This window comes from Pyrgilauda ruficollis, unplaced genomic scaffold (assembly GCF_017590135.1).
Source record: "Pyrgilauda ruficollis isolate IOZ18807 unplaced genomic scaffold, ASM1759013v1 scaffold15, whole genome shotgun sequence".
Taxonomy (NCBI): domain Eukaryota; kingdom Metazoa; phylum Chordata; class Aves; order Passeriformes; family Passeridae; genus Pyrgilauda; species Pyrgilauda ruficollis.
In genome coordinates, this window is record NW_024513654.1 from 17,615,303 (window position 1) to 17,641,101 (window position 25,799).

The 25,799-nt window shown below is 40.1% G+C and overlaps 1 protein-coding gene across 1 annotated transcript in view; it reads left to right on the forward strand.

Annotated features, from left to right (window-relative positions):
* Positions 1-7,871: 7,871 nt before the first annotated feature.
* Positions 7,872-25,799, forward strand: part of ARHGAP22 (Rho GTPase activating protein 22) — a 109,023-nt gene continuing 91,095 nt past the window's right edge. Inside the window, exons 1-2 of the mRNA XM_041461328.1 lie at positions 7,872-8,066; positions 12,078-12,165. Of these exons, the coding sequence (XP_041317262.1) occupies positions 7,887-8,066; positions 12,078-12,165 (268 nt within the window). The 5' untranslated portion in view covers positions 7,872-7,886. The remainder of the gene's footprint in view (positions 8,067-12,077; positions 12,166-25,799) is intronic.

Below are 25,799 nucleotides of genomic sequence, written 5' to 3' on the forward strand. Positions count from 1 at the left end.
CAGCTGGACTGCTGGGGAGAGCACTTGTGGGGAGGGAATTAAATATTAAAAAATCACAAAGTCATAGGCTCTCTAATTACTAGTAGAACATCACTGTGGGAGTACAGGGTGAAACTGGCAGTCTGTGTGTAAATAGCACAGTGGAAGGGCTACAAATGCTAGCACCTCTTTCCTGAGAGGACAATCAGCTGCACTTTTACCGCCTGTATAAATGTATTACTCTTCATTGTAAGTTTACTACCAGAATGACTTTCTTTCCTTGCTGGCTTTCCCCTTACATTTATGGTAAATGACAGGCAAGCACAGCACCATAAACAACCTAATTTGTTTCTTTCAGCTCTCTCAGTATGGACAGGGGTAGTTTGATGCAAGGATAAGGGTTCACTGGTGGGAAAGAGAAACTCCTTTGTGAGGCTGCAGTGTGAGTTGTCTGCTGAGCTGGGAGAGGAGAGGATCCGTGCCCAGACTCTGCCCAGGCCTGCACATATTTAAGTATTTAAAACTAACATGGGGGAGGGAGGGTCCTGCTGACAGTCTTTCTAAGAGGTATTCCTTCCACAGAGTTTTCCTGTGCATCCTTTGTGCCCAAAGAGCTGTAAATTAGCCTTTATGAAGATCTCTAAAGAGAGGAGAGACTAGTTTTTTTTTTGTTGTGGTTGAATGAAGTTACTTGTAGTATCCTTCCTCTTAAAAGCAGGTGTCAAGAATTGTTATGTTCACTAAGATTGTCATCCTGTGAACTGGTTTTGAAGTTAAAAAAACAACCTGTGGTATAAGAAATAAAGGACAAAGAAGCTGCACATGTTGTTTCTAAAGTGAGAACTGATTCTGTTGCATGGGAAGGGATTGGGTTGCTCATGATCTCTTTGGAAGAACTTTAGGCACAGGGTTAATACTTACTCCTTTGCAGAGCTCCAGTTGTATTAACCAGTGATGTCACAAATACTTATAGCTTAATAATCTGAGTACTTAGAGTATGAATTAATGCAGGAGTAAGAATTCCTATATTTCTTCTGCCTTTGTCTCCCAGATCAACCCTGGCAGTGCAGCAAGTCACTTAGCTGTTGCACACAGTAGGAAGCAGGATTTGTTTGCACATTAAAAACAGGTACAACAGTGTTGAAATAGACACACTGAGCTCTTGGTTCAATGTTCTGCCCTGAAAAGCAGGGTAGGAATGAATACCCTCCTGATCTTTGGATGACAGAAAGAAGAGAAATACAATGTTGTGGCTGAATTCAGGGGAGTTTATTGCTGAAAGTGGCTGGGTTCTGGTATCACTTCATCTTATAGCCATCTTATAGTTGCTGGCAAAATGCCTTGAGAGAGTTTTCTCTACTCTAGATTCTATTTTTTTCAGTCCAGAATAATTTTGGAAAATTATGTCCCCTGGAGTGGGGTGGACAAATTTCTTCGATGCTCATAACATCAATTTTAGGAACTGTTGTGCTGACATCCGTTGTCTGAGGAATATTGCATGTGTGTTTGGCATGGCACAGACAATATTTAGCAAAAGCATGTGGGTGACTGGAGTGCCTCTGAGGAGCCCAAGGTTTTACACTGCGGTGGACCTATGCTGCATCTATAGAGCTACAGTTTTGATCAAGACTCCACAGCATTTGGTTCTATACAAGCTCAGGCCACAGTCCCAGCTCCAAACTGAATGTTATTGTAGTCAGCATTTTTTTGTTTGTTCCTTAATCTACTATGACTGGGAAGATTATTAAAAATTAATAGCCAGAGCCATTGGGAGGATTGCAAGGGGCTCTTGCTGATTGCAGAGGGAGTTCAAGGTATTCATTCAGCCTTCCTTCTCTGACCTGATTTGACTTACTGAAACACCAGGAAGAAAAAATTTCTTAGAACTCTCTACCATTCCAGTGAGCAACTTTTCTTATAAAAAGGTCTCACCTTGTCAGTGTAGGAATGTCAGGCTGGGTGTATTGGCAGATGGGAAGAGCAGAGTGGAAGTAGGAAGAGAGGAATAAGACTCTCTTCTTCTGGCAGTGGTGAGCTGTAGCTCAGTGTGGTTGTCAATGGGATTACAAGAGCTTTGCCAGCAAGAGAGATGCCTTGAGCAGTGTGAGGTATGCAGTTCTCTTGTCAGATATGCAGCTCTAACCAGCCAGCCAGAGAAGATGTACAGCTTCCTAGAGATTGTGCCAGGGTTCAGTGGGAGTGGAGAGCTGGTGCTTGGGTGTGCTAGATAACATTGCAGTCTGTAGTGCCTAACAGGTGCATGTGCTTTAAAGCAACACATCCAATAGCTGTGACCTGAGTGCTGATCTGTCCCTTGAATAGTCTGCAGTGATCCAGGTGGGAGGTCTCAGAGGACAGTGCAGAGGAAAGGACTTTAAAATATGGTCTTTTGCTGGGAGCAGTTTCTGTACTTGTTCATGTATTATCAAAATGGTCAGTAATTCTGATTTTGCAATAGCAAAGGATGTGGGCTATTTCACTTTACTAGATTGTAAATTGTTAGGTCAATCTGTTGTAGCAGAAAGAATTAAGTCATTATCCTTCCATCTTGGCACTTATCTACGATCTAATGCTAGTGGTTTGAAAAGACTGGCATGGCTATGTGGATTTGCAGGGCAGTTTCAAGGATAGCTGGTGGCAGGTTACCTACAGTATTTAAGGTTTGTTCATTGACAAAATCACCATACATTCCTACAACCTGAAGCAGTAATTCAAATTCTTTTGCAAATGCAAGGTTAAACTCATTTAAAGAATTATTCTGTGGAGCAGAGACCTGCTGGCCTTGCTGATAGTGGTAGCAAATGAAGTTCAGGACTACTTTGTGCAATAGCTGAAAGGTCTCCAGTGTGAAATGTCAACCAACAAAGCAATGCCCCTTTACCTATGTGATAGCAATGGATTGCCAAAATCCTTCACTTTTCCTGAAGTCCAGCATGCTGACAATTTGTAACAATAATTTGAAGATGAATGTCAATTGTTCTTCAGGAGAAAAGGATTAAATTATCCCACTGACTATATGTTTTTGGGTTGGGTTTTTGGTTTTATTTTTGTATTGTGTGGGGTGGATCGCATTGATTATCAAATATACTTGGGTTTTCCTTGACTTGTGGAAAGATCCTGCATTAATGTATATCAGTTTGTGCTGCTGTATGTGTGTTCTCTGATGTGATAAAGACATCACCAGGCCATTGGCTGAAAGAAAAACAAATCAAGGGAAGGAATTAAATATAGCATGTCACTTTGCTCTGTAAAGTATTGTGAGGAGACAGGTGCAAAAATGATAGAGCACAAGCTGGCTCTTAGGGTGGTGTTTCTGAATGTGGCAGTTGTCATCCACATGACAAAATGTGAGCAGCTACATGGCTGTGTATCACCTTTTTGTTTCTGTAGAGACTGCTACTCTGTCTTGAGGGAGCTAAAAGCTCTTGTCAGTTCCTTATTACTGATATTCTTCTAATTGCCTAAAAATATCTTGTCACCAACCACTTCAGATATTATGCCTTTAATTCTTCACTTACTGTGTTTCAAGATGCTTAATTCTCAAATTGTACTGAGGAAGTACCTTGGTTTTGTTTGTGCTTACTGACTCTGGTATCTTAGCAATCAAATTCAAAGACAAATATGGTTCTGTGATGGACACAGAAAAATCTAAACCAAGTATTTTATTGCCTACAGTTCAGTAAAAGGAAATTCAGTATCTGTTTATAGGCCTATTACCTGCATTTCCAGTGAATCCTTTTTGTAAGGCCAAATTTGAATTAAATAAACCAACTGAGAATATAATTTATAGTATGGGAAGCCACTTCCCTTTGTGGCTAGTACTTTAAATGAAGACTATATTAGAAATAATATGTAGTGTCACTGTGTCATCAGACTGAAGGAACACCACAGCAAAGTGCCTTTATTATAGGACAGTTTGTTGGCCAAAATCAATTATAATGACTATATTGATTTTAGCTAACTGCCTATGAAATTTCAAAAGATTACATCTTTAATTGATATTGAATTGCATTGACTTGATTGATTTCCATGTCTGGTTTAAGTACTTACTGAAAGCTCAAATCTCTAGTAGTGTTCAGAGCTGGGAGTGGGAGAGGAGAGCAGAAAAGGTTGTATAATACTGCCAGGCAGGATTGAACTCAGGAAGGGGGGATGGTATGGATAGGGAAGGAAAGATGTTGTCTCCATTATGTGCATGCTCAGGGTAGGAAATAAATGTCATGAGAAAACAGGAATGTGGCTATTGCTTGGAGGCAGGTCTGAGCTGCAGAGGAACTCTTGTAGTGGTGTGTGGCCCTCTGGACAGGGATTGCTGCCTCTGTAAGGAGGGCAGTATGGCTCCATCCAATTTGACCCATCCACTCCTTAGGATAATCTTTGATTTTACTTTTAGAGGCATGACAACCAAGTATGGGGTTTTGGAGGGGAGGTTATTCAATGCAGTCTCAGGCATTTGCACAGTGAGAGTTGAGCAGCACTTCACTGCCTTGGCTCGTATTCCTCCTCCCATCTTCATCAGGATGTGAGAACTTTCATGTGCCAGTGTCACTTCCATAGTCACAGGAGTGATTTTGAGGTCTGTAATTCCGATTCTTGCCTTACAGCATGATTTTCCATCCCAGAATGGCTTGCCTCGTTAGTGCCACCTGTGGGTCCGCCCGGTCTGTTGTCACCTCGCTGTGCTGCACTTGCCTTGTTTCCCTGCTTTGGGATGGGGATGGTGTGGGTTGTGGTTGGCATTTCAGTACTGCTGTGCTGTGTAAATGAATCCTAACCCTTTTCCCAAGGACAGTTTAAATCCTTTGTACACTGATTTCTCTTTGGAACTTAGGTGTATGAATAAATCAATAATCAGCTAATGACAATGTGAAGAGTGAAACCAACCTGTGTGGTGTTATTGAAAACACATTACTGGATCAGAACTCCAGAGCATGTAAATATTTGCTGAGTTGTGAGTCTGATTTATTGATTTGTTTTCTTCCTTATGTTCTGCTGATTCCATAATTCTGTTAAATAGATAAGCACAAATAATATATTTCTACCATTAAGAATCAGGGGCTTGGTGTACTGCATTAGATTATCAAAGCAGATATTTTGATCCCAGTAATCTAAGATAGCTGCTGCTTTAAAGGCAGGCCGTGCTCATTCTGACCTCTATGCAATTATTGTATTCTGTGAAGCATGCAATATAAGCATCAATGCTGTTAATAGCCATAAATAATTCCCCTTTCTAAAAATTTCTATCTGATCCATGTTGTTGACTTGCAGATGAAGTTGCTAAGTATGTCCCTAATGAAATTAACTATTACAGTCACGACCAGAAAAGAAGGAAATGGAAAGCTAAGACGGCATGAAGAATTAACAATCATAGCGATTGACTGAGACATGGTGCTGCATAAAATAAAATAAAGTTCTGCATTCACCAGAGACTGATCATGAAAGCTTTAACTCTTGACTAAAATAAATAATTACTGTGTGAGCGATACAAATAGTATCAAAGGGGGGCTGAAGGAACATACAAGGTAACGTACTTGGTAACATTTCAAAGCGAGATGTTTGGTGTCTTTTGTGAGGTCTGTGCCAATATAGATGGTAAGTTTCTAGTTAAATAAAACTAATTTCTTTTTAGAGTGAGAGATAAAGTAGCAGAGGGTGTATATAACTACATGCAAGTCAGGAAAACTGGGGGCTGATGGGATTTTCATGCTGAAGTTGGAGACTGCTAAGGTACTTCAGTGTGGAGATAAAGTAAAGGAAGACTAATTCTGAAAAAGCTATAATGCTGCAGCAGCATCTTCCTCCTTACAACATTTCAACTTTTAAATTAATTTTGAAGTGAAATTAAAAACAAAATAAAAAATTAATTTCTTACATCACAAAATAGTTGTAATTTGAAAATTAATTTCTCTTCATTGAGCCAAAAGACAAAACCAGTTATTCACAGTTTTGTTGAGAGCAGCAGGATTTACCTTAGCAGTTTAGAGAAATGGGGGAAAAAAATCCATACTGCCTGTCAGACAGGGCTTTCATCAAGTCTGAAATTTAACAAAGTGATGCATCTTCTGTCTATAAAACTGGAAGGTTGTTGGGGTCAGTATGAGTGCCTGCTGGATGGTTACAAGAGAGGTGAGTGGATCCTTAAGACAGAGTGGAAGGAGAAGGTAAATGAAACTATAGAAGTGGAGATTGTACCATGGAGACTTTTTGATAATGAGAGGATGTGATCCATTCAGGTCTGCCCTCTGCTGATGGAAGTGTTTCATGTGTAGATGTGCTGGTTTAGAGCTCTTGATAAAGCACAACATCATGACCTGACTGCCAGGTCATGAGGAAGGTCAAAGCAGATTTTATCACAGACACCAATGTCATTTCCCTCACTGGATTACACTGAGGAGGCTCTTTAAAGATCTGACCTAAGTCCCTTATCTGCCTCTCCTTATTTTGCAGTTTGCTTCATGGAAGTGAAGAAATAGGATCAATTTTAATGTTGCAAATATGATTGTTTAAATTTTTTTTTTTTAATTCCCCAAACACCACAACATCCTCATTATTTTTCTTTCTTTGGCAAATGCCGGCAGTTTCATCCCTGTGTGGTGAGGCACCAGGAGCAGAAATAAATCACATGGTAACATTAAGGCCATGTTTAGTTTTCTGAACCCAAAAGAGGCAAAATTGGACCGTACTCTGAGAGGCATAGGTTTGCTTTCCCTTCCTTGTGATGGTTTGAATTAGCTGTAGTGTATCTTGGGTACCTGGATAAGAAGCTTGCCTGGCTTTCAGCAGCAACAGTTCACAGTGTTAATGTGAGATATCAGTGATGCAGATTTAATGGTACTGGTCTGTAAACTCATGCCTTGTTCCAAGTGGGCAGTTATAAATTTTGCTTCAAGTTAGCTGAATGCAGAAAATGGGAAGGAGCAGGATAATACTATCACTAATGAAGGAAAAATGGCATGAAATATTTAATAACTATTATTATAAGATACTTCTTAAATCCAAAGGAGGTAGAGGTGGAAAAGACCTATGAGGTCACTTAACCTATCTATTGTGGAGGACTGGCTTGATGTCTGCAATATATAATCATTGTCTGCTACTCCAGACTATTTCTAAATGCCCCAAGCTTCAGTACTCTTAATGCAAGAGAGGAGGAAAGAAAGGGTTTCTATTTCTTAAACTTTTCCTCACTTATTTTCTGTTTCTGAAACCCTTCCTCAGATTTATGTGTTGGTTTTTTTCTCTATTTTGTCTTTTTATTATTTGTTTTTATTTTTTAATTTTGTTTTTCTGCTTCAGTGTCAGAATGTCCTGAAGAGAGAGATGACTTCAATAATTCTGGATAGCTGTGTTATCTCTATGTCTTTTGTGTGGCTCACAGTCACTACTTTGTTTGACAATTCTCTTTTTTAATTTTCCTCAGTTTTTAATTCTTTTTCTCACCTATGGCAGCTGGGTTCCCTGGCTAATCACCCCAAACTGGTAGTGTGTGGAGTGAGAATATTTTTTTATACCCTCTCCTTCTCTTTGTGCCCCCTCACCATACATTTGCACATCCTCATCAGGCAAATATCCTGTCAGGAGTGAGCAATATCATTATTCCCATGTAGAGCTGGGAGGCAGTGATGATTTGCCACAAGGAATGGTTGTATGAGCAGTGAAGCCTCAGTGGAGGTGTTGTGTCTCTTTAGACACTCTGGAGTGAACAGTATCATAAAAGGTGATGTCTGTCCTGTGTTTAGCTTGAATGTACACCCTGAAAAACAAGTACCTGTTCAGAAAGGAAACATGTCTGTCCATATCTGAGAAGGAAGTGTGGAACAGTTATTTAGCCTCTCTGAGTGTTCTTACTATTATATCTTTGTTTCACTTACTCTGTAATTGCCTTTTCAGCCCGGTCAAGGAGTTTGGTGATGGGTGAACAGATTGGGCCTCCCTCCAGACCATGTTCTCCAAACCCCCAGGATCGTGTGCTGAAGTGTGGCTGGCTGAAGAAACAAAGGAGCATTATGAAGAACTGGCAGCAGCGGTGGTTTGTGCTGCGTGGGGATCAGCTCTTCTATTACAAGGATGAAGATGAAACTAAACCTCAGGTATGACTAAGGAAGTGCAGGAGTTAAAGGTTGTGACTCCACTGTGATCACAGCTGTGCTTTGATTGACAGCTCATTTCAGACGTTTTCTGTCCTCACCAAAACCATTCACACTTAAGGAGTTTCAAAGGCACGAGATGTTGCAGGGAGGCTTTTCTACTACCAGACAAGTGGTAGAGCTTGGGAAAAGGTTAGAAGGTGTTTACTTACCCACTAGGGCATGCTGACCTCCAGATCTTGGTATGGTCAGCTATGAGACTGGAGTTTGACAAGAAGAGCTGTGGAGCTGCAGATTACTGAGGCAGGAGTGATTAACCTTCTTGCTCAGCTGGGACTCGAAATCTCCCAGCTAATCCATTGTTAGCCATGAGGTGAACCAGCTGCTTGGAGCTGCCTTGTGTGTGTGGAGTGTGTGGGTTTGGTTACACACTGAGAATGGGCTGTAATGTGTGTTTTAGTGGGGGGAGGGAGTGGGTGTTCTGCTATGGGCTGAAGTTTACAGAGGAGATGAAGAATTTCTTATTCATGTTTTTCTAATGCCTGTAAAATTCTCTCAGAGCATTGGAGCTGAGGTCTTTCCTGTTGCTGTAGTAGATTATGCATCATAATTCACATAGTCATTGTTTTGACTGTCAGGCCTTTAACCAGAGTCACTGAACAGAGGGAACATAATTGAATGAGCCAGACAGTGTCCCTGTGCTGCTGGCTCCTGATGAGTCAGTACAGGCATTACAGAGTGACAGTCAGCCTGTGTAATATCATCACCATCCACACACTCATTACAGACAATTATTAAACTGCTTTGATGCAGCTGCCTGCTTGACTGTCACACATAAATTTCATTGTAGAGTGAGAATGGAAATTAATATTCCCCTGTGGGCCTGACATAAATATGGTAGATGAATGAGGATGTTGACTGCATCTTATATCTTGCACTCTCCTGATCAGAGATTTGGTCCATAATTATGGAAAGTCTGCTGTGTAAGGGCTAGAGAGATTTGAACTTGATGATGTAACTTGATTACTCGGGATGCTGCCAGCAACAGCTGGATTTTGCACTTGCAAGCCAGGAACCTTATCTTCATATGCAATGCATGTGGGAGAGCTGGGCCCTTTTGAACCATGTCAGTGAACATGATGAGGAAGAAATGGCCTCAGGTAGTCACGTTGTAAAGGGTTTCTTTAACCCTGGCCCTTTTTGGGCACGGGGTTGCCATGCATTTATCACTGTGGGAAGATATTTTGTGTAGGATGATACGGGACTGTGTTGTGACTATTCTTATAGGAGTTGCAAATTAGGATTTGCATCTGACTTCAGCCAGGACTGTATGCATCCCACAGGTGAGATGTACTTTTGGGACTTACAGACAGCTGTTGCTTGGGATTCTCTGGAATGAAGGGGCAATGGCACAGATGTGTCCAGGCACCTTAGGAAGACAGCTGAGACCCTTTATTGTGGGGAGATTTTTTTTTATAGGCCATGGAGATATTTTCTCCCGTTGTTATTGATATTAATCCCTAATTTTCTTCAGGCTTATAGTACTCATGCCTAATTTAAGTATTTTTGTTTTATTTATCAAGTATGGCCTTTAAGTTTGTGTGTAGAAACTAAATCAATAGTTTCACTGAAATTCCCATTGATCTTCCACCTACTTGATTATTTATACATGTTCCATATACTCTGGAAGAGAGTTGTGTTCTTGTTGTTTACCTGATAAAGTCAAATGAGAATTATGGCATAATGTTTCAAAAGAGAAATATGAAGCAACATCTTTTTCTTCATGAATGTTGCATTTGGCTATTTTTATGAAAACTGTTCTTTCGGATTCTTAGAGAAAACTGTAAATATTCTTCCTTTAATAATATTGCTGAAAAGGTGGAGCTGTAATCTAATGGCAGGAGAATCACACAGGCTTTCTGGAGTGAAGAGGAATTTTTCTTAAGAAAATTTTTGTAAGAGTTATCTTAATGGATTGAGTACTGTTGAAGGTGTGTATATTTGTGTGCCACATGACAGTTGCAGTTGCACAGCCCACTCCATCAGAGACCAAAGGTTAGAGGGTGGGTCTGCAACCATTGCTTTTCTGCAGAGTTTTCTTTTTTTTTTTCCAGTGAGGACAGGGGGAAGGGAGGACTGACCTGTAAAGAGTTTTTGATGCTCCTACTGACTCTGTCAATATGTTTGTGTTTTTAAAGTAGCTTTGGGCTTGTTTCTATTCCCAGGAAAGGAGAGAGCATGCACTCCTCCCTAATTTCCAGGGGAAAAGAAGCCACTGTGCTACTAATTCATTAACCCTTCCTTGACATGATGGAGGGCTTTAACGCATCTGCAGTGGGCTTGAATTTTCCACTTTAGAAAACAGCAGAATTTTCTAGAATGTGTTCTGGCCACTGGACCTTAAAGATGATGTTTTATACAATACTTTTTGATACCATTTGGAATTCAGATGCATCTGCATTTTTGTCAAGTTGCCTTTCCTCTGTTTTCCTGTTATCTCTGGAATGTCTTCAGTTTATCTTCTAATTTCAGTGAACCTCAGAGTCAAATTGCAGGGCAACAGGATTGGGAGGTAAGGATGGTGAAGGTTTATCCTGTTGTGTTGACTTGTTTTACCTCAATTTAAAATCTTACAACCATTCCTAAAAACCACTCAGCGTGGACTTTGCTAAGTGCCCTCCTCTATGATGTCCTTCCACAACCTTACCCTTACACTGGGTGTGGGACAGGAGCTGAGCCTTGACACTTGAAGTTGAACAAAGCATTTGTAGGAGGATGTATTCCTGAGCAGCAAAGCTATGGAAGTTATACTGAATAGTGACAATGAAAAGTAACACATCTGGCTTCATTGTTTTATAGAGAAGGTTGCAAGGCTCTTATGATAAATTGTCTTCTGTTAGTTGAAATTCTGGATTGTCTGTCTCATGAGACACTAATTGTATTACTCCATTATATGTGGATCTGGAAGCTGACAAATAACATAACTAGAATTTGTTTTGATTACCAACGTTATGGTGGTCCAGTGTGTCTTGGATTTGGTTGTTGCCAGATCAGTAAACATGCATAGCTACATGCTCATCAACCAGAGATATGTGTGAAAAACCTGACTGAAACAACTTTGTTCATTTTCTGTTCATCAAGAAAGATGCTTTGAACCCCGTTTGCATTCCAGGGCAGTTCAGTGCAGGAGTGGGAACTGCTGATTACCGTCTTCATAGCTTAACTCTTGAGAGACCCAGTTTTTACTGTAATTTGTCTGTCTGATTGTGCATATGTCCTAAAAAATGTTAGCTGGAAACCTTTTAAAATATCAGAGATTAAATGCTTGTTTCACTCAGGTTACTGGAGAAGAGCTTCCTGTGATGTCTTTTCCAGCTTTTCCATAGGTTAAGAGGATTTTGTTCACTTTGAAGATACTATGTCACCAGCTATGCAGGGTTCCCAAACTGGAATACATTGTCTTGATTGTGCTTGGGCACAAAGTGGAAATGAAGCTGAATACTGGCAGCATTTGAACTTGGGAAGTAGAAGAGCTCATTTTTTTTTTCCTTAGTCTTTTGTATTAAAAGGTAGTCCATTGTCTTTCAAACCTGAATTAGCTGCTCTCTTCAAGTATTTCCCTGGGAACTTCTGTGTACTGAGCATATCTGGAAAATCTGCCATTTTATTCAAATGCATGCTGCAACCAGAAATTCAAGGGTGTAGGAAGAATAGATGTAATGTGAGATGAAACTCTTGCAAAGGATAATTAGGTATGGAAACCAAGGAGAATCATTTCTGCATGCTCAGAGAACTGTTAATCCAGAGGAAACAGCCCTAACCAGCAGTGTCCAGTGTGAGAGAAAGGGCAGTGAAGCAGGTGGATGACCAGCTCAAATATTTTCTTGCTCAGAACTGTAGAAAGGTGTTGGGACCTGTAGATGAGCAGGAATTGAGTTTACTATACATTTTATTATCTTTTCCTTACCCTTTTAGTAGCCTTTCCCTTTTCACTAATGTTTGTGTCCATTACAGGGTTTGATACTACTGCAAGGCAGTCAGGTGAACGAGCTGCCACCTAATCCTGATGAACCAGGGAAACATCTGTTTGAAATTACTCCAGGTATGCCAGCATTTTTTTGTGCTTTCACTATAACATCACATCATTCCCATCAGTTGTCACTAATGGTAATTGAGTTGTATTGGTCACTCCTGAATGTCCTGATACACTGACAATATTATCCAGTGAGGCTGAGAAAAGGAACTTGACTACATGGTGTTCTTTGTTCTGGATATAAGTGCTGATGTGGTGCCTCATTTTCATTTTACAGCAGTTGAGATGTATCATGATCCTTGACTTTCCTCTTTGGAGAGGCTCTTTGCTTGGAGCGTAGTGTGGTCTCTCTATGGGTGCACTCTTCTGGTTGTTACAGGAAAAACAGGCACAGAGCACAGCACAGAACTTAGGGAAAAGTGGTATCTGGATGCAATTTCTTTCATGTATGCTAATTATTTTGGGAAGTGGGTGGGAGGGCAGACAAAAAGCTTCAAAACACTTCCCTTTTGGATAAAAGGTTTAAGAAAATAAATGACCTAGCATGGAAGTGAGATTGAATTTTTTTCAGGTAGAAAATCTAATGATCTGTCACTGTAGTATTAATCTAAAACCTTTGCAGTCATTATAGCTCCCGTTTTAATGCTTGCTGGGGTCAGTTAGTATCTCCAGGGTAGATTTAGAATTAAGTTCCCTATTGCAGTATAGGAGCAATTCAATTCAGTTGATTTGTTTGTGATTGTGTTCAAACCTTGTGCATGGATTTCAATGCAGTGTATTTTGGAGGTAGTTTCGGGTGGCAGGATTGACAGAGGAGAAAAGCAGTGCTTTTAGTGTTACAGCAGAGGAATGAGAGCCCTGAAAGGACTGAGCCAGTTCATCTATCTCCCAGGACCTGAAGACTGAGTTCTTAGAAACGAAGAGGCAGAGAATGTGACTGTGCTAAAAACTGAAAAACTGAGTGCACTGTCTCAGTCATGCTTCACTTCACTGCCAGCTTGTCCTGCATGGACTACCTGTCCATGCTGCTAAGCATTGTCTCTCCCCACAGCATTGGTGCTGTCAGTAGGGTAGATAAAAAGTAATTGCTTTAGGCTGCCTCTTGTTTTTTAATGGAATTTTTTAAAAACAAACACTTGTCCCTGTATGTTGTTGCTGTGGAGTCAGGTCTGTTTTTACTCTTTAGGGTCTTTTTATTACCACCCAGTTAGGCTGGCTTAAAATGCCATTTTTGCACACCCCTCTCGAGACAGTATCAGGCAGAGCAAGAACAGGCTGTGCTGTAAGGTTTTCAATGACCCCACCAGGCAGTGTTTTTCAATACCTTAGTCACAGAATTCTGTTTGACGTGCAGGAAGCTACTTGGGGAGAAGAGATTTATTTTTTCCTCTTACTTATCACTGTTCACTATCTATTAATGCCCTTTTTTCCCCTTGTACTGCAATGTGCCCTCATAGGCAGGGCCCCACAAACAGCAGGGCTTTGGGCCCACAGTGCTGCCTGTATGGAGGATCTCCAAGGAAGTGGCATTAATTGTTGGTCTGAATGTGACACATCTGCACCATTTTGCAAAAATTGTGCCCCATACTGTTGCAGAAGGACTGTGGACCTGCAATGTGAAAACACTTGGGTTGTTGTGATTGTGAATGATCCCATGTGTTCTGGCAGTGATCTGAAATAATTAACTGAGCCACAGACTGGCTTTATTGAGTTTCCTGCAGATTTGAAGTTCTTCTGATTCCAGATGTCAAAATAACTACTTGTCCAACTTATCAGGTTATATTTCTGTAGCCTGCAAAAGAATTGTCCTAAACTGCAGGTAGCTGTTGCTTCAGGTGAGTTGGTAAAGCAGGGCCATGTGGCTAGTTGAAAGTGACTATTCAGAAAGGAGGAAAAAATGACACTGTTTTGCATGGTCATGGATCCAGGACATTCGTGTTCAGTCTGGTGTATTGACATTGCACATTTCTGTGTTCCCTGAAAAAACTATTCAGTCTTAGTGTAGCGCTGACTTGTCTGCAAAATGAAGATATTTTCCCTAACTAATGCAGCTAAATCCCATTCGTAGCAAACTTAGTTTGCTACATGGATAGTAAATATTGAAAACCACTATAAATAGCCAGTCAATACAGAATGTGATTGACACAGACGTCACTGGAGAATGTGGCCTGAAGAGTTCCCCATTTGGTTCACAGTACATTTATTCTGTGCTGGTTTTGGCATAAATGCCCTTTCTTTTTTTGCATGTGTTCTGAAATGACCGTATTCTGCGTGGCTGCCAGCCTGCAGAACACCCACGTAGTGAACAGCTCTGAAACAGATGCCAGATAGGAAGGGGAGCACAAATAATCTTGCAGGACCCAGATCTTTATTTCCCATCACTGCCCATCTTTCCCTGTGTTAGATGTATGGCCATAATCACATTTCTGCCTAATTGCATTTCATTTATCCCACTATAAACTGGGACTCTACAGTTTCTATAGGGATGGTAAGATTTTTTTTTTTTTAATCTGTCTTAGTTAAATTGGAGATTTTGTGAATACAGGTGCATTCAATAGCTCTAAGTATAGATTAGGGTTTTACTGTGCTAGTAAGCATCAGAGCTTTAACTAATAAAATTAAGAATGGAATGTAACATTCATAAAGTGTGCCTATAGCTGATACCAGCTTATCTGGCAAAGAGAAGCGGCTGAGATCTGAGAAATGTCCAAAGAGTTCCAAAGTCTGTGACACCAGTTAGCTCCAAAACCCTGTTTTGTGATTGATGGCTGAGGCATTCAGCGTCCTTGCTGTGCAACTGTGGCTGAGATCTTGCCACCTTTCCTCTGCTGCAGGCTGTGCTAGGTTTGGCTGTGAGAGCTGTTCCCTCAGAGGGCAGGGACTGGAGTAACAGCATGTCCTGTGCTGTAACAGAGCATGTATTGATTTTCTGCTGAGTAACAAGAACTAATGATGGGCATTGTGTTTTATTCATGTTTCATCAAGTTCATTTCTAAGCTGTATAGGGCAGCGGGGAGAAGGGTTAACTAGGGACAGAGAGACTGCAGAACAGTTCTACAGTCAAACCAGGGCTAGATCTGGTGACAGGACTTCCTGAAGTATATTCTCTATATTCCTTTTTGGGGAAACTAAATTTCTGGACCCTTTTGAATCCATTCATGCTTCCCTTCATCATAGATGTTCAAAGTGGAATGGTGAGGTGAGCTGTTCTCATACTCCAGAGCACATTAGCAGGTGGTGGGGGATGTTTTTGTAAAGTTATGAGGGTAGTATGAGGTCACGTGCAAGTGCTGTATCATTTGGGGTAATAATTTCACAGCAGCTGGTATTTATGGATGAAATTATCTGTGTTGTTTGGAAGAGGAGTCTGAATCTGGCAACAAAACCAGCATCTGCTGTTGCTAGGGGCAACAGAACAACTCAGTGTTGACCTGGGGTTACAGTGCATTTTGGAGTGGTGTAACGCAGCTTGTAAGAAGCCACAGGGATTAAGCTCTGAGAAAGGCTTAAGGAATGGTGATGACTTAAGTGCTCCTGAAGTCTCACCTTTTAGGAAATAATGTTTTAATGTCTTGTGGCAAGTGGTCTACCTAGTTTCATTCCCCAGTCTTTGCAGCACTATGAGATGCTCAAGTTCTTCTGCAGACAGAGAATTTCCTGATATAGTAAGGTTTTTAGAATCACGAAGGGAAGTGGTAAAAAGGTTCAGAAGTTAGGAGGTACTCATGGTACACATTTTGATGTCCCTTATCACTCATGATAACTAGTTCCTGTTTCTTGCCAAAGTGCTTTTTGCCAAGGTGAACAGTGACAGCTCTTAGGTGAGAGTTTTTGTGAGATTAAGGGTGCAGTTTTGTAATGAGTTTAATTTTTCCATTGGAAACAGCTGCTGAAGGCGTTGATCTTGTTTCCAGATATTTAATCATATCTTTCATTTCAGACCTCATGACTGGAAAAAAGTTCTCAAACCAGTTGGACTTCAGGTCAATCCAATTAAGGTGCTGAAAGCTGCACCTTCAGGTTGTTTTTTTGTGCTCCAGTTGAGTTAGCAGCAGCTCTCTCTTTAGTGAAGCAGTTCAGTCCTCTTCATAATTGTTACCTTGGTCTTTTTGCAGGCTTAGCCAGAGATCCTTATAGCATCACTGCCTATACATGATCTACATGTCAAAGGTTATTTTCAAAACTTTAGAAGTCAGTTCTCTATGGTGTGCTCTTTCAGTTAGTTATAATGACTTAATTCACTATAGGCAACTTGCCCTTACAAAAGGAACTTGCATGGAATACCGAGTCCTTCAAAAATGGAGTAGAGGTTGCATTATGCCAGAAGTTTGGCTGTGGCAAAATAAAATGCCTCATGCAGAAACTTTGTGCAGGGCTTATTCAGAAGCTACTTCATGGCCTTGGTTGGGCTACATAACAAGAAGGAAAAACAAGAAAGGCAGAATAAGAAGGTAGGAGTCCTAATTCTTACAGGAACAATAATTATTGTCTACTTGTTCTGTAGGGGCCCATTTGTGTTGTTGACAGTATCTGACAGAGAAGTTGGAGTGGCAGCTTGTTTGTCTTGTACCAGCAGGTGGAATGGTGCCCACAGAGCAGTCTGATCTGTGGTACACTTCTGCATCCCAGGTGATCAACAACAATTAAGCTATTTTTGTGGCCTTTTTATCTCAGTTCCTGTTGAGATGCTGTGTAATTAAAATACCAGGAAAGAAATTAGAAATTCATACATTGAAAATCATTCCATGTTCTCTATTATTCAATGCAAATTGCATTTTTAATTAACAGCAGGATCCTGAGTTTGCCATTGGTAATTTTCTCCTGAAGTCTACAGCTGAAAACTGGTTGTGCATATCTGAATATGCAATGGCGTTGATATTTGAGAGGTATATTTAGATTCCTGTGATTTGGCATCCACCATATTGACTAGGGAAACGGCAGCAAAATAAAGTAATTTTGTGTCCTCCTAGAAAGTTTAAGGCAGAGTAGTTGCAGCAGTGCATTCTGGAGACACTTAGCAAGAGAGCTGTGGATGTTACCACAGCTCTCCATGGCCATGGCATTGCATTGACCTGGACAAGAAGATTGGTGGTCTTGGTTTTGCAGTGGAGGGCCCTGTCAGATCGCTTAGTAAGAGAGCTGTGGATGTTACCATGTCCATGGCATTGCATTGACCTGGATAAGAAGATTGGTGGTCTTGGTTTTGCAGTGGAGGGCCCTGTCAGATCTGTGTTTATTGCTTCTAGATGTCTGGAGCATACCTGAGAGCATGCAGTTGTATGCCACTAAAAAACCTGTCTCTTGGAACATAAGATAGACCTTTCCATTTATTGAGGGGTGAGAAACAATAAATGTTTTTGCTAAATTTTCTTTCCAAAGGAGTGCCCAGAATGATAAAATTGTATGTTTTCTTTGCAGTCATAGTCTGGAAACTGTTTTGTATTATTACCTTTTTTCGTGGGTTGAGACCCTTAAGGTAATAACGTTTTAACACTCAGATGATGACAGGTACATCTCCTTGCCTTTTCCGAGCTGCACTTGGGTCTTTTTAGGCTCAAGTGCAGTTTGAGTTTCCTTGCAAGCGTGTCTCCTGAAGTTCTGTGCCTGGGGAGAGTTGGTGCGTTGTTCTCTCTGCTCTGCTTGCTCCATCTCTCCTGAGCACTAGATGGTGCTGGCTCTTTCCAGCTTCTGCTTGGGCTCTTACTTCGGTGATGGCACATGCCTTGAATCCCTGGAGCGTTAGTTCATCCTCTCAGAGGAAACCAGCTACTGTGTTTTGTTCATTCGTGTCTCCTCAAAGTAAGTCAGCAAACAGGAGTTCCCTAAGGATGTCTTTGCCCATGCTGTGAAGCCAATACTGTGCTCTGTAGGCAGAATACAGTACTGAATATTGAATACTGAATTCCTGCACGTTTGCTCAGTTGATTAGAGCATGGTACTAATGAGGCCAAGGTTGTGGGCTTGATGCCCATATGGGTCATTCACTTAAAAATCTGGGCTCGATGATCCCTGTGGGTCCCTTCCAACTCAGAATATTCTGTCATTCTGTAGTATTCTATGCTGAACATACTCCATGTATTCACAATATAAGCTGCTGTCTCAGATGCCAAAATCAACAGTCTTTAAAAACATTCAAGTTCAAATTGTTTACCTATTTGAGTCTTGTTTTGGTCTTAAAACTGTAATATAAAAGCAGAACCTGTTCTGTATAGACACATACAGAAAGGATTGTGTGGGGAAGCCACCTGGATGTAGGTCTCCACTGTTTCAGGTTAACATACTGACCCAGTGCTTATGGGCTGTTTAGTGGCATCTGTCTGCCTGTTTTCCTCTTCCCCCATTCTGAGCCTGCTAAACTTATTTTTCAAAATGTGTATCTTCAAAATTTTGAAATTTTAATGCATTGGCATTTTCCAAAAAGTACTACCTGCCTTCCTTGAGATCACTCCTTTCCTAATTCTACTGAAATTCTTTTATTGAACTGAAAAAATAGCTTTCACGGCCTGTCCAGACTGTGATAACTTCCTTTAGTTCAACAGAAGTATCAATCAGCTGCCAGTATTTCTAGGCTTGTTTTACTAATGGATTTAAGTTGATGAACTGGTACTTGAGGAATTAATGGTGTCCCTAATTTCCTTTGTGCAGATAAATGCTAGCATTTCAAACCTTCTATAAGCAAGGCTTATTTGCTTACTGATATTCTGATCTGTACTTTCCCTGAATGCTTGACTGTATCATGTCACTGAGTTCTTATGAAAAGAGAATGTGGAAAAAAAACGACTGAACTTTGGTCTCAATTCATGTAACCTTATTGATTTCAGTAAGTGTTGTGTTTAGTCCAGTGCTGTATCCCTACTTGACCAGTCCTCTTCTGCCTGCCTAAGGTGATGACTCATTGCAGGTGAAGGTCTTGGGACTGCATCCAAAATTTTGGGCAGAAAGGTTATTGGGCTCCTCTTTTCCCCTGAGGGTGATGAGGCTCTCTGATAGTTAAGAATGTTTTGGCTCACCTTATGTTATCAATTTAAAACATCTTGAAGGGCATCAGGAGGCACCTGCAGCTGTAAATTGCTTTTTGCTTTGTTTTCTTTTTTCCCCTAGCATATGCAATGCCCAAGGCTTATGTTTGCATTTGGCAGGTAATGATCCTGCTTCATGAAATAAACAAGATCCTGCCTTTGTTTTATTAGAAGTGTTTGATCTACTTCAAGTTGTACTGTCTTATCCCTCAGTGCTCTGGGGCCGTGGGCAGCTGAAAGTAGGACTGGAAATGGGCTGCAATAGCATACCTGTGTTCTGCTGTCCTGGGATTTGTATTCCAGAAGTTCTGCATTTGATCCCTGATCAGTAGCACCTAGCTGTCTTTAATGCACGTGCTGGCTTTAAAGAGGAATGATGGTTTTTAAAGCTTCAATTGCAGTCACATAAGGCCTGCTGTGAAAGGAGCATGAGACTTAAGAAGTTTCATGAATAGGGCTTTCTGCTAGTGCAGGTCATTAAAATGTAACTTCTGACTGGTTTTGAGCAGTCTTCCTTAACCCATTGTGTTCCTGAGAGACAAATATAGCATTTTATACAGGTTGCCCTTTGCATGTAGAAATACGGCTTTGTAGTGTGATGGCACATTGTAGTGAAAATGTACAAGGCATCATTTGATCTCCTCAGGTTGATTTTTTCAGTGCAAATTAGGTAAGATTTTGAATTTCCTGCTGAGACCTTCCAGAGTGCATTCTGCTATTGAATATTCTGCCTTGAGGATAATATATTAAGTCCTAAGGCATGTGTAGTGAGTAGAGGAATTTTTTATTTTTAAAGTATTCTGGTGCAAGTACAGCTTTGTTACATATAGATATGCTTATCAAATTGACAGCATGATCAGTTGTGTAGTACCATCTCTATATTTCTTGCTAGTTTGTCAGAAATCAAGTCTTCAGTGACATTTTACAGCTTGTGTGCTCTGTTGCTGCTGTTATGGGTTTTGTTCAGCCCCAGAAACAGCTGTGTTCCCATTTGCAATAACAATGGGTGAATTCTCCACAAGATTTATATCAAAGTCTGGGATCTCTGAGGCTAATAAAATACTCTATTAGGTTAGCATGATGAAGTAAAATAAGATACATGATATATGGCCATGTCACAGCACACACTAAATTCCAGCAGAAGTGAAATAAAGACAGGAGGAAAAGGCCTCAAGCTGTGCCAGGGGAGGTTCAGGGCAGACATTAGGAAGAATTTATTCACTGAAAGTCTTGTCAAGCCTTGGAACAGGCTGCCCAGGGAGCTGGTGAAGTCACTGTCCCTGGAAGTGTTCAAGAAAAGACTGGATATGGCATTTAATGCTGTGGTTTAGTTGACATTGTGATGTTCAGTCAAAGGTTGGACTCAGTCTTGGAGGTCTTTTCTGACCCTAATGATTCTGTGACTCTGTTCTTTGATACTGGCAAGCCTGCAAGGCAGCACCACTCACGCTTTTGAGGTACCTGTTAGCACTGCACCTTAACTGCTCAGAAGAATACACTGACTCGGAAATACCATGTGGAAGTCATTCTGGGAAGCAAAGGCAAGAAAACTAAAACACAGGTCCTTTGACAAGGCTCACAAGCAGTGTAGGGGGAAAGGGAGGTGCAGCTGATAGTGTGCTGATCCAGGATCCAAAAGAGAAAACAACTGAGAAACTGCTATCTGGGGTGTTTATGAATGCACTGGTTTGAAGTGGCAGCTGGCCCAGTGTCAAACACCTGTGAGAGAGGGTTCACAGGCAAAACCCCCTCTGTATTTGTCTGAAATGGTTTAGGGATAATTAGCATGCTATCACTGAGAACTTGTTTGCTCTGGGCTTTTTGAACTTCATAGGGAGGAGGAAATATGACAAGGATGTATTGCCTATGGGGTAGCACTTAAACCTTACACCCAGCTTAAGAACACGCAGGGGGTTTTGTTTGTTTGTTTGGTATGGGCTTTTTTTTGTGGTTTGGGGGGGGGGGGGTTGGGTTTTTTTTTTGTTTTTTTTTTTTACTGGGAAGGGATTTAACTCCCTGTGCTAGTTATCCAGGTATTGTTTCACTGTGGGGAATGCATGAGTGCTGAGCTGAGTACCCTTATGGCAGTGTGGCTAATATATATTGACTTTACTAGCATTACACCCTAAAGTTCATTATAAGCTTCACAGCGTCTCTACTGTACTCATTACAGAGGCTCTGCTCAAGGTACTGTTCTCTAGAGGCAGTGAGGCAGCTGGGGTCAGGACTGTAGTCTGTACAGTATATTCTGATGAGCTTAATATTCCTAATTTTTTTCAAGCACTCTAATTGAAACGAATGTGATTTCTTCCATTAGGAAGGTCATTGGTCATTATATAGCTTTTTCTTTTGACAGACTTTAAATGTTTACTTTATTGTAGTTTGTGTCTTCTGTCTCTGTTCTGGCAGGTGCACAGGCCTGTAAAGAGGCATTCTTTCAAAGTCTGCCTTTGAATCTTAGCAAGAGTCCATTGCACATCCAAGTGGAGTCCACTTAAGATGTTGATACCCATGTTTCCACATGTTATCAGAAATGTTGTGTATCATCCTGGACTCCTAAAGGACTGTTATTAGTTCTGCAGTTTGTTTTTAACCACCAACTGTCAGACAGACATGAAAACTTGGGGAAAGAGGCAGGAGGAATTTGAGATAACAAAGAAAAGAGCTGTGAAATTAAAAGTATACAGTGTTAAAAGGGAGTGTGTGTAAGACAATAGACTCTTAAAACTGACCATGTATTATTTGCTTTGAAGGATAACTGTGCAGACTGTGTTGCTTCCCTGAGTTTTGGGTTGTGTATTTTACTATGAAGATTTATAAGCACTCTGGCAAATGCTAACTTGAGAGATGAAGAGCCTTGTCTAAATTAGTAATTCTGTTCCAGTATAATTGTGTCAAAAGAAAGCCTGTACTGGTATAATAGTGTAATGAGGAGAAAGATTACTTTTATTAACACAAAGAGAAATGTCTGCAGAGATCACTATTGTGTGAGAATCCTTCTGCTCCACAGAGACCACAAAGGCTCTGCTTTTACATCATGTGGTTTGTATATGAATCAGAGGCTCAAAATGATGCCTTCTGGAAGGGTTCAGCAGAAGATATTTTCCAGATTAAATTAATTCTGGTCCACTTCGAGTGGACAGACCAGGTTTCAGGGACTTTTGATACTTTTCTTTTTAAGCCTCTGAGCCTTTTCTTAACAGATCTGTGGTCCATTGTAAACTCAACCTAACCTGGTTAACAGGAATGCAATTTAGGTCACTTGGGGCAAGGCAACCTGTGAATACAAAGTGTGTACTGTCATGCTGTCTCTCATGCAGTCTGGTGATACATCTACACTGACCTCATGTTTTCTATGCTTATGTCTTCTGTGAAGAATAGATGAACTATAAATTGTTCCTTTAAACGATGAAGGTCTAATTCTTCTCTCAGCAGGTTATTTTTCAGAGTCTTTGGAACCCAGAGAACTGGAGTTTTCAAAAACATTTCCTTTGCAGTTTATATTAAACATACTAGAAGTGTATATTTGGAGGGCAGGGGATGATGAAGACTGGGGTTTGAAAGGGTGAGGATGGTTTACATTGCTCTGCTCTCACAGCAAAAAGCCTTAGGGGAGGTAGCATGTCACTTTATTAATAAGTACTAGGCTAGAAAATTCACTTTGTAGTTTCAGGCTCTTATAAGAAATGTAATTGGTCTTTAAGGGAGTTAGAGTATTTAGATATCCATGAACTAAGACTGGTTGTAATGTACTCTTCTACCTCTGTTATTATATTGCCAGAATAGTCTTTTCTTTCTTCTGAGTCCAATGGCTATTTGGAAATCTGTGGAGAGTCATACCACTGTGGCCTGGCAAGCCACTTCTACTTGCTTTACTATGTATTTTGGAAATCCTGGGAATAATCCATCCTGACTCTGACTTAGAGAGTAAACTTCTCGTTTTATGAAGGCTTTAACTTTTGAACAGGAAGTCTATAATTTGCCCTGGTTTACAGATTATTTGATTGATATGGAAAAGATCATAGTAATGATCATAGTAATGATTTACATAGTAATCTGTAAATAATTTTACAGATCAGTCAAAACAAGCTTTTATTGGCCAAGCTTGAAAATTCTAACACATTCTTCTGAATTTTGAGCATGGGTATTAGTATAAATTGTAAGCTTTTCATGAGTGCATGTATCATACTGGCTGGCTTAGGTCCATTCTCTATGAAGCCCAGCTCACCTGTTTAATAGTAATGATGCAAGGTGGTGTTAACATTTGTGTTCTTCAGATGAGTTTTTGCCTCTTGGGGAGGAGGAAATGGTGAGGAAAATCCCCAAAGCTATGTAATCCTGGCCTTATGTCTAAAAAATCTTCCAAAATGAACGCTTGCCCAGCTCTAGAGATGTAACTCTGATATAGCTGAGAATCACAAAAACCATTTGTTTCCTAGTAAAGGAATGATTAATAAATTCCTTCAGCGACTAATACTCTGTCATGTCTGCAATGAATCATTGAACTAGAATAACCTATTCCTCTGCCATCCTGCAATTTTTAAAAATTTACTTGGTTAGAGTACTTTTTCCCCCAGAGTATAACTGGTTTGCTTAACTAAAGCTGAAATCTTTACCTCTGGCTTCCAGATGTTTAGCATTATCCAGAAATATAAAAGTTCGTTTTTCACACAGTTTAACAGCTGGCTTTCCTTTTCAGTGGCAGGCAATACATTACTGTATTTCTTCAGAAATGAGAGGGAATATAAACTTTAAATCAAGATTTTTCAGATGGTGGAGCCAAGAGCTATGGCTGGAGAAAAAAAAAAAAAGTGCAAAGTAGATGCATTATTCAAAAAATCTTAGGACACTCAGTCTGTGCCATTTCATTTTACAGGGATCTGTTAAGTCCTTGGAGTTTTTTAAAGATTAGCCTAATGTTTTAGCATTTGAAATCCAAATTCAGGCATTGAACTCTAGGCTCCTGATTTTGTAAACTCTAAAGTTGGTGTGTGCTGTTTAAGGAGAAGACATGCATGGTTAACTCTAGGTCTAAAAGGTCAAATTGTTAAGAATTAGAGAAATCCCACCTTGAGCAACTCTTGCTACACAGAGTGACTTACATGTATTAACAGAAATTAGTCTTGAAAGAATCATACTGCAGAGTAAGTGGGTTTTGTTGCTGGTGAAGTGAAAGCATATCCACCTTTCTTACTGCACAAATAGGCTAATACCTACTTGAAATTTTTGCTGTGTGTAAATATAAATGCACTTTAGATAATATAAAAAAATTATATATAAAAATCTCAATTTTATTTGACCCAGACAGGTTTGGCTATCTTTCATACATTAATCTTGTGTTGAGCCTTCCAACCCTTCAGGTTGTGCAGACCTTGTACCGGTAGCAATCAATCAACATGTTAGGGTCTAGGATGAGAGTTTCTAGGGTTGCCTTTATTTATGCAAAATATTTGAGTGGCAGTTCTGCACTCTTACCTTCATTAGGTGACTGCTGAGATGATCTGCCTGGGCCTGACTGCATTCAAAGGAGAAACTAAGTGTGGTTTACACATTAAATAATCTTGAATCTCCTATCGAATGACAGATCTAGACATCTGACTTCTGCATCTCCCAAACATTGCTGAGTTATCTCAAATATTTTTGTTTTGTTTTTGTTAATCTCAAATGTTTTTGTTTTGTTTTAACCTTGATGGTACCACTCCTCTCCCCCCAGAAAATGGTGTCTGGTGTGTATGCATGTACTCTGCTGGTCTGATCCCCTGCTAGCTCATTCTGTCTGCCAGGATTTGGACTGGCAGTATGTTTGACAACAGACACCTATTGGCTTAAATTTTAGGAATCTTAATGAGTGTCCTCTGAAGTTAAAATGACAAATGATCTGCAAAATGCACTGAAGGTATGTAGAGCACGAATGTTCTGGATTATATTATTTATATGGATTTTTCAGCTTATAAAAGAGGTGGTAGTGGTTATAGTGTATTAGTTTACTAGATATTAGGAGTCTTTATTTAATCACATTTTCACTCACACTTTTTTGGTTGAATTTTCAATGAACAACTCTTTAGCGATAATTTTTTTCCCTGAGTGTTTTGTCTTTTCTGAGTGTATTTTTTTCAATTTTTTTCACATTCAAGACTGACACAAATATCTATCAAAGTCATCAATGCATTGAAGATTTTTCCTCAATTTTTTTTTTTTAATAAGCTAGTGTTGAAGAACTGGTTTGTTTTGGATGAAATTTGTATTTTGCTGTGAAACTCAAAGCATGGATGGTTCTCTTATATGCAAACTTTGGATTGCTTTCTGAGAGCTGTCAATACTGGCTTATTTTATTGCTGACCTTCACTGTAATTTTGGCTATCTGGAGTAAAAATGAGGGGAGGACTAAGTGTTCTTTAGCTCCATTTTGTACAGTGATGCTTTTGGGTAATGTCACACTATGTCCACACAGTAAGAATATCAGAGGCTCTGCCTTCCTCTTGCCATGAATGCACCTGAATATTGTTATTTTAAATACATGGTGGTGGTCATTGCAGTAAATGACTCTCAGCTATTTTCTTCTAGGACCATTCAATTCCTTTAGGTAATGTCACATAATCAAAAGGCAAGACAAACTTTTTGTCAGTTTTCCAAATATTTTGTGAAAATAAGGAGAGTTTAAAACTGTAATGTTTCAGTAATAGA